This window comes from Humulus lupulus, chromosome 5, assembly GCF_963169125.1.
Source record: "Humulus lupulus chromosome 5, drHumLupu1.1, whole genome shotgun sequence".
Taxonomy (NCBI): Eukaryota; Viridiplantae; Streptophyta; class Magnoliopsida; order Rosales; family Cannabaceae; genus Humulus; species Humulus lupulus.
The window spans coordinates 47449122-47458943 of NC_084797.1; the positions used below are offsets into that span (position 1 = coordinate 47449122).

The following is a 9822-nucleotide window of genomic DNA, read 5'->3' on the forward strand; positions in this document are numbered from 1 at the left end:
TGTCCATTCCGCGGCCGCGTCCCCTGCGGATCGATCGCGTGGCCTCGTCCTGGGACGGGGCGCACCTTATCTTTCCTAGGTAACGGCCGTGAACGTGCCCCGACTTTTTCGACGGGGGTGGTCTTCTCCCGGGTCTTTCGTCGTTCATTGTCCGGGACTCCTGGAGCCGGTTCGGAAAAAGGCTCCGGGGGACGGACCAGGCTGGCGCCTCTGGGGGCCCCAGCTTGCTCTTGGGGAGCGAGTCGCTGCGTTTCTGGAAGCGGGTCAGCTGTAGGGTTGGCTGCCGGACCCTGCGCGGCCATGAGCGCCCACAGGGCTTGGAGAGACTCTTGCATCCGGCGATACGCCTCCGCTTGCTCAGCGATCCTGGCTTCCTGATCTAGGACTTGCTGCCTTAGTCTAGTCATCTCCAAGTCCTGTTGATCGTCGCTGGGGGTCCTGGGATCCGCGGCTTCGTCGTGGTACTCCCCCTCATTTTCCTCCTCATAATACTTTTCCTCGTTTTCCACTTCGTACTCTGTCCCACCCTCGTAGTCTTGCGACTCATCTTGGTGAGATGTCTGAGGCACGTCCTCGAGCAGGTCCTGAGGAATATGCTGAGAAGGCAGCGGGTCTCCGTTGCCTTGCTCGGGATTGGTAGGGTCGAAGGTGGTGTGTCGTGTGTTCACCATCGTAGTAAAGGCCTGACGTTGGCGCTAGCTTCCTTCAGCTCTCAATGAAAGAACCAAACTGTTAACCGAGATTTTCGGCAACTCTATTAATAAATGATATTTAATGATAATAATAATGAAAGCATAAAAGAAACACATGATTTTTACGTGGTTGGGGCGTTAACTAGCCTTAGTCCACGAGTCTATGTTATTAGAGATTGAAGAAGCTTTTACAATGGAGTTTTTTCTCTATATTTTGACAGAGTTCCTCCCTTTCTTTTTTTTTTTCAGAAGAGACCCTGTTTACGGTACTCTGTAGCTTATATTTATAAGCTGATGGGAATATCGGGTCTGGACCGGATCCGATCCGGGCCCATCGAAGAAATGGATACAAGGGGCCTTTCTAGTGGAGGCCCAATACAAAAAGATACAAAATTCATAAATCCAAAACCAGCTAAGGCCCAACAGGATGACCTTAGAGCTATATCTCGCCCGACAAAACGACGCTTTTGGCCTGGCCACTTCGAGTCACGAGGCAGATTCAGGAGACAAGACCAGTCAGAGTACTTGGCTGCGCAGTCCTGACACATTGGCGTGCAATCCCGAGATGACCTTTTCTGCAGGTGAAAAGTGGGGGACAACGCCCACGTGGAGCGAGGCAGCGTCAGGATCTTGGACGCCTGGCCCCTTCAACCAGGGGTGAGACGATCCAGGTCCATTTACCTTTGGCCCGCTTTGTTTACCATCGGCCCTTGGCCCGCTTTGTTTACCATCGGCCCGAACCGCGTCAGTGGTCCGGGATAGGGATCCGTAGGACGCAGCGGTTGGAACGCTCTGCAAGCCTCCCGGACTATCTTTGCTGAGGATGGACCCGGAGGGACATCCTGGACATCTCCAATGGGCCCAGTCTTGAGTTCCCGGTTCATACCCTTCTCCTTGGGCATTCTCCATATCAAGGGGCCTTGGGCTGGGTCCACGTGCTGAGCTGGCCCCCTGACAGTGGGCCAAGACGAAGGCCCCGAGCCCATGCAGGAAATGGGGATAACAATTTTTAATGACAATAACGATATTTATTAGGTTGATAAATATTAAAACTATTCACATTAATTTTAATGTTTGTTATGTTTAAATTAATTAAATGCTTATTTTTGTTAAATTATATTATGAATTATTTTTAAAAATAATTAAATTTAATAAATATTAATTTATTTCAAATAAATTTTAAAATATATTATAAAAACAATATTAGCGGCGGACCCCGCGGTTAATAATACTGAATCTGACATATGTATTAGCGGCGGGTGTGTCAGTCCACCGCTAATAATGATTATTAGAGACAAATAATTTGGCGCGGGGTATTAGCGGCGGATCCCCGCCGCTAATAACCATTAGCGGCGGATGTCCCCCTTATTAGCGGCGGAGTCCCCCGCCGCTAATGTATAAAATTCTTGTAGTGGCAAATCTGCTTTAAGAATAGCGCATTTCACGTGCCTCGGCTTTGGTTTGTTCTTTATATTATTGTATTTTTTACATTTCTGTTCTTCAATTAAATATATAAATATATATAGATATATATATATTTCTTCATTCTCAACTATACTGCTTCTAACAAAACATATATAGACAACACGTTTTTGCATGCGGAGAAAGCTTTATTATAAACTTTAAGCTTACATTGAGTGATCTTTTCTTTTCTTTTCTTTGCAGCCAATCAGTCTTGGGAAACTTCCTATATTACACCAACAACATAAATGTAAAAAATAATGAATATATAATATTGTACTACACAAAAATGTGTACTCTCAGTTCTCAACAAACTGTGCGCCTTGCACTTGCATTCTTAACCAACCTGATAGACATAAGCCAACAGCCACTAGAAAGATTTATGAGTGTTTACATTACCTATATATGGAGTTTGCTTATCTAGGAATACTTGTACGTTAGTCTATTTTTATACAAAATATGAAAGAAAGGACTTTAATTTGTTTATGTTTTTTTCCTAAAAAATTGGCCTTGACCTAGTGACTGGAACATTTAGTTGGTAGAGCATGCCTAAATAAATAATAATAATTAAAAAAAGTGTGCGAAAACTAAGGTCTTTTCCTAACTCTCAAATATACGTTATTAGGTATACGCCTTAGTTTTAAAGCTCACAGGTGGAAATACTTGATATCAAAGCACAGTAGCCAAAATGCAGGGTCAAATTTCTAACAGCTTCTTCCTTTATTGAGTAACTTAAAAGCATACCATAAGAAAATATGTGTATAATCCTGAAATTAAATCATTCGTTACTTGATATATGTGTATATATAGCTGAACTTATAATAATAAAACTCATCAACTCGATCATCTTCTCCTTTTGTTGTCTTTAATATTTCTTTTCTTTTCATCAAATGGCAACCTTTTCACCAAAAACCATCTTCTATCTTACAACTCTACTTTTGATGACTACAGTTCCGCAATCAAAAGCAGCTTTAAACGCCAATTATTACAGCCAAACATGTCCACAAGCTGAGAAAATCATTCTGCAGACAGTCTATAACGCCTCCATATTCGATCCCAAAGTTCCAGCTCGACTCCTTAGGATGTTCTTCCACGACTGTTTCATTAGGGTAATCAATATAATAAAGCCTTCTCGTAAATTTCAATATGCGAATCTATCTGAATTTGTATATATATACATATACATGGGTTTTGTATTAATGTTGTTCTTGTATACAGGGATGTGATGCGTCTGTGTTACTAGACTCAACAGCAGAGAACCAAGCAGAGAAAGATGGACCTCCCAATCTTTCTCTTGCATCATTTTATGTCATAGATGGTGCTAAGGCTACACTAGAAGCTGCATGTCCTCAAACTGTTTCTTGTGCTGATGTACTTGCCATTGCTGCCAGGGATGTTGTAACCATAGTACGTCCAACCCTAATTATTACTAGTATATATATATGCATAAATATTATATATATATATATAATTAAGCTCATCAATCATTATCAAATAATATAACATATTAACAAGCATATATCCTAATTCTCTTTTTTTTTTATTTTTTATTATTATTATGTTTGTTTACAGTCTGGGGGGCCTTACTGGAACGTCCTAAAAGGAAGAAAAGATGGAAGAGTTTCGAAAGCTTCTGAAACCGTCAACTTACCAGCTCCAACCTTCAACATGTCTCAGCTCGTTCAAAGCTTTTCCAACAGAGGCTTAGGACTTAAAGATTTGGTTGCTCTGTCAGGGGGACACACTCTCGGCTTTTCGCATTGTTCTTCCTTTGAATCACGGCTACGTAACTTTAGCTCAAACCATGATATTGATCCTAGTTTGAGCGTCGAATTCGGTCAAGAGCTAAGGAAGAAATGTCCGAAGCCAAACAATGACAAAAATGCAGGACAGTTCTTGGACTCAACTTCGTCCAGCTTCGACAACGACTATTACAAGAGATTGATCCAAGGCAAAAGTGTGTTTGGATCGGACCAAGCTTTGGGTGGTGATTTTAGGACTAAGTGGATTGTTGAATCGTTTGCTGGGGACCAAAGTTTGTTCTTTAGAGAGTTCGCGGCTTCCATGGTCAAACTTGGAAGTGTTGGGGTCATTGAAAATGGAGAAGTTAGACAGAAATGTCGTGTGGTGAACTAGAGATCGAGTGTAAAAGGAGTACTACTCTTACGAAAAAAAAGTTTTCTTTTGTGAGAGAGACTAATAAGAGAATGTTTTTATTGATTAATTATCGGATTATTGTTTGTTTATGGTTAATACAAGAAGGTACAGTTCAGAATTGAATAAGAGTGATATAATATATGTTTCTGAGATCAAACATTTGAATTTGCTATTATGGTGATGATTGGTGAGTGTAATAAAATGGAATGGAATGGAAAAAAATGAATTTCTATTTTATTACTTTATTTGGTTGCATTTTAGATTTTAGAGTATTGGAATGTGATTCTAATGGAATGATTTTTACATATTTTGAATGGAATGTGTAAAATCCATATTTTTTCTTAATAATATTTTTTTAAAATAAAAGGAGTTTGACTTGGTCAAAAAAATATATATATATATATATTCGAATTGTTTTCTTCGTCTCCCTCCCACGTGAGCTTATTCTTCTTCTTCCTCTTCTTATTCTTCTTCTTCATTTTTTTTCTTTCGTTCTCTTCAAAACCAGCCACGACCACAACCCAAGCAGACCTTGCCGGAGCTCCATTTTCGACACGCGCCAGTGCTGCAGCTTCCCCGGCCGACGACGACGACAACCCCAAAGTTTGAGGTTGGTGACTATGTCTTCTTGAAAGTTACTCCCATGCTTGATGTGACGAAATTTGGAGTGAAGGGTAAGTTAGCCCTGAGGTAGATTGGACCTTTCGAGGTTATCGAGAGGGTTGGGGAGGTCGCTTATCGATTGAACCTACCAGCGCGATTGGGGCATACTCACAATGTGTTCCATGTGTCGATGCTGAGGAAGTATACTCCAAACTCATCGCACATCATTGAGTATGAAGCCATCCCTCTTCAAGAGGATGTGACATGTGAAGAACAATCTATCAGAATTTTAGCAAGAGAGTTAAAGGTGCTAAGGAATAGAAAGATTCCCGTAATCAAGGTCTTATGGCGGAACCATAGAGAAGACGAAGCTACTTGAGAGTTAGAGTCAGAGATGTATGAGAAGTATCCTCATTTATATAATTTTTGGCTTGCGGTTGTACTTTGAAAATTTCAGGACGAAATTTCTTTTAGGAGGGAAGAATGTAAAACCCATTTTTTTTAATAATATTTTATAATATTTTTTTTTAAATAAAAGGGGTTTGACTCGGTCAAAAAAAAAAATATATATATATATTCAAATTGTTTTCTTCTTCTCCCTCCCACGTGTCGAGCTTATTCTTCTTCTTCCTCTTCTTATTCTCCTTCATTTTTTTTCTTTCGTTCTCTTCAAAACCAGCCACGACCACAACCCAAACAGACCTCGCCGGAGCTCCATTTCCGACACGCGCCAGTGCTGCAGCTTCCCCGGTCGACGACAACAACAACCCCAAAGTTTGGTGACCATCGGATCAAGGACGTGCTCGTACAGTCACTCCGAAGTTTCACCGTCGAAACTTTGAGGTGACATTCCAGCCAGCTCCGACCTCCATTTGACGAGTGGTTGGTACCATTGGAATCAGTGTCGCAAGAGGAGCATCGCCCACTAAGTCATTCCGGTCAACTCGCCATTTTTCTCCGGCGAGATTTTGGGTATCACAGCCCCTTTGGAAGCATTTTCTGGTGACATCGGTAGTCATTTGGGCGAAGGAGATTTACTTTTGTGATGTACTCATCGAGATGATCGTTTTGATATATGTCATGCATATATTCGTTGACGTTTCCGATACCGCCACCAACCGCTATTGTGCACCACGTGGGTGAGGTTCCGAAACTTGAAGTTTTAAATATGGTCATATTATATGTCATTGGACACGATTTTTAATAAGGAATGCTATGATGATAATCGTTTGCTCATTTGGTGCACGTAGGAAAAACGTGATATTAAAATCGGACTAAATCATTCTAATAAGATCATCGTTAAGCTTAGGAGCGTTGCTTTGGGCTCGGATTAAATTCTAAGGAGGTATCTAAAGAGGTAGGGACTCAACTTAACTATTGGACTTATTTTACTCGTATTGAATTGCATTAAACATATTCAAATTTTGATATTTATAAAAAGTTTGAAAAAATTGAAAACTTAATCTGCATGTTTTCTGATCTGTTCTTAGGGCACTGGGTGCCAAATATATTTTTGTTCACTTATTTAAGCAGATTATGCTTTTTGGGTTTTATTCAAATGCAGTTGTTATGCTGCCCAAATTTCTAAAATATAAATATTATACCCAAAAATTGGAGAATGCCTTCTAGGAGGCTAAGGAGAATGCATTCTAGAAGAGCTAAGGGGAGTGGTCCTAGGAGACCCCAAGGAGGATGTGGTCCTAGGAGACCCCAAGGGAGTGGTCTTAGGAGACCCCAAGGAGAAAGTGGTCTTAGGAGACCCCAAGGAGGATGTGGTCCTAGGAGACCCCAAGGGAGTGGTCTTAGGAGACCCCAAGGAGAAAGTGGTCTTAGGAGACCCCAAGGAGGATGTGGTCCTAAGAGACCCCAAGGGTGTGTAGGAGGCAAGCCTCCCAAGGTTTCCTAAGTGTTGGCTCGAACGTGTCCAAGGTAAGTAGCTAAGGAGGAGGAGTCTCATGCAAGAGGAAGGAGACTTAGATTTTGATAAGGAGAGCCTATACAATGTTCGATCGGACATGTTTGGAAGATGTTAAAGGAGAATGCCTTGATCTTGTCCAAGGTGAGATGTTATGGAGGAGGTTGCCTCAATGTTGTCCAAGGTGAGGTGCTAAGGAGGTTGCCTCAATGTTGTCCAAGGTGAGGTGCCAAGGAGGTTGCCTCGGACCACCTTGGTCCGAGGAGAAGGCAAGTTGATTGGTTCAAGGAGGAACATGGCATGCTAGAGGAGAGTGCCATGTTAGAGGAGAGTAGTGCATGTCCTACCGCCATGCACGTTCAACCCACGAAAACATGTCCTACCACCATGCATGTTCTACCACCATGCACGTCCGACCAACACTTGCATGAGTGGTCAGTAGGAGGTGGATCAACTATCTAGAGGAGACTAAGTCAAGATTCCCAGAGACAGCTTCAACAACATACGCGGGAATCTCTCATTCTTCCCACAAATGGGGGGTTTGTTACATTTCGAATTTTGAATGTTTAAATGTAATAAATATAATAAAATATCCCTATCATAAAGGGATATCAGTTGAGGATCCCAGGCCTATAAATAAAGAGCTGATGGGATGAGAGAGAGGACCTTGAGCTGTTTCTTTCTAGAGAGAGAAAATTGGGACTGTCTATTCTAGAGAGAGAAAGTGCTGAAATAAGAGAGAATTCTTGTATTTTTGCAATCTGTACTGAAGAAACTCAGTTGGCTCAGTCCATCTGATCTTGAGTACGGATCTATAAATCACAACTCTAAGTGGATTAGGCTATTACCGACAATCAGGGCTGAATTACTATAAAAATCTCCTGTGTTATTTACTTTTCTTGTTTATACCGTCTGTTGTCGTTTTTATTTCTCTTGAAGGCTTGTCGTTATTGACGTTCTCACGTCATTGGCTAAAAACGCAGTCAACAATGAAGGGAATATGTTTCTTTCTTTTCATGCTTACCTGCATTTGGTTATACCGATGAGAGCCATAGTGATCATGATTGGTGCACGTTGTTGTTTCACGCCTAGTCTTTGTGTCATCATAGGTAGATCAGGTGTCCACTCACCTGTAGGTGTAAAGACCTAGCATTTGTATACAGGAAGTGTTCTGAGCCTCACCTTGTGGTGGTTATCAGGTCCGGCTACCCGGTTTAGGATGTCGGTTTTTCTATGGTAGGTAACAGGACTAGGGATCTAGTGGACGGTGTGATGTGCACTTGTAGCTATGCTCTTGTGATTATTTGTGGTTTCTCTCTATTTTGGTTTATACATGATGATGTATATTTTGTTTTCAAAGCTAACCATGCAGGGGTTGTATTAAACTTTTGGGTCCTATGTTAGTAGTTGCTTTCCTACTGGGTTTTATAAGCTCACCCCTATCTCTCCCATTCCAGGAGCCTAGTGACGCGAACGTGGAAAAGGTGAATTATCGATGGAGCCAATGTGTTTAGCCTATTTATATTTCCTGTCTTTGTCTTATCTTTTGAGCATTATGTATGTATTCGACTTCGAATCTAATGATCGGTATATCTGAATGAGCTATGAAACAGTTAGGGATGAGGAATGGGGATGCTAGGTATTATTTTGGGTGTTTATGACTTATTAACTTTAACTATTTGGTGATTACATAACTGTGGGAATATTATTGTTTTATGTATAATGATAAGTGGTCATACTTTTATTACTAATATTTTTATATATAATTATAGGAGTTATTTCATTATTTTAACTTATAATTATAGTACGATTTAATATAAATTAAATGATTATTTATAAAGACTATTTTTCAACGAGGGTCAAAGTTTGACCTTTGACCACCCAAGTTATGGATATTACAAATCTTCCACGGCCTAGGGCTCGGGTCGTGACAGAATGACTATTCCATTTGAAAATGAAAGGAAAGACCATTCCAATGCAAGATTGAAAAAATTAATAATTCTATTCTATTCCATTCCCATTCTTTTTCCTATTCCCTTTCATATTTCTCAATTTTCATTCCTTCCAACCAAACGACACCTAAAGTGATTCGATTATCATCAATATAATTTTTTTTTATAAATATGGTTTTTCAATAATGAGTTTAACTATACCATATTACTAACTTTTCTTAACATAAGTTTGAAAAAAACAATATTATAAAAATCATTTCTTCGAATGATCGTGAACTCATTTAAAGTACATGCTTAATGACTAATCTAAAAATTAACACCTAAAGTACATGCTTAATGACTACTCTAAAAATTAACACCTGTAAAGATTAATAACAATAGGTGTATAATAACTTTATTAAGAAAATCTCATTGAGATAAAATAGAATATACTAAGAAAGATGAAAGATTAGAAAAGATATCAAAAGAAGATAAGCTAAATAAACTACAACGAAAAACTTTGAATTTCTAGGTGTAAAAACTCCAACAACTTTTGAGAAAAACAAACTATAGGAAGATCTCCTAAGGTTTTGGAAAAGCATAATAATAATAAGATGAATATATTTACATAAAAATCTATTGAAAAAGTATAACATAAATATTTGTTAGAAAATACACATATGATATTACTTAATAAATAAATTAAATTGATATGAGCATAAATATATATAATGAGAAGTGGAGATCAAGAGAAAATACAATTATATCAATAATTGAAATAATCAAAATAAAACTCAGCATATATTAGAATTACCACATTTTTATACGAAACTGAGTCTAGTGTGTCACATTATCTCCTTAAAACAATTATGCATCATCACCGTGCACTAGATGATTACTAACGACATTGTCTCCCAGGATAAAACGGTTTATGAGCAGCAGCTACCTTTGCTTCTACTTCCAACAAACTGACCAATGACTAAGAATACCACCAAGATTTGACTGGGAAGTGAGAGAACTTCCACTACCGGATGCAATGAACTTAGAAAGAGCTTCAACCAGG

The 9822-nt window shown here is 39.5% G+C and overlaps 1 protein-coding gene and 1 long non-coding RNA gene across 2 annotated transcripts; both read left to right on the forward strand.

The window, feature by feature from the left end:
- The first annotated feature begins 2977 nt into the window (after nucleotides 1-2977).
- Nucleotides 2978-4555, forward strand: LOC133834810 (peroxidase 66). The gene is made up of 3 exons (XM_062264561.1): nucleotides 2978-3262; nucleotides 3372-3560; nucleotides 3726-4555. Exons 1-3 carry the CDS (start codon nucleotides 3044-3046, stop codon nucleotides 4287-4289), a joined length of 972 nt encoding a protein of 323 aa, XP_062120545.1. The 5' UTR covers nucleotides 2978-3043; the 3' UTR covers nucleotides 4290-4555.
- Nucleotides 4556-5542: 987 nt separating this feature from the next.
- LOC133780386 (uncharacterized) lies at nucleotides 5543-8468 on the forward strand. Its single transcript, XR_009869277.1, has 3 exons — nucleotides 5543-6052; nucleotides 6164-6270; nucleotides 8286-8468. It is a non-coding gene; the product is annotated as an uncharacterized LOC133780386 (long non-coding RNA).
- The last annotated feature ends 1354 nt before the right edge of the window (nucleotides 8469-9822 follow it).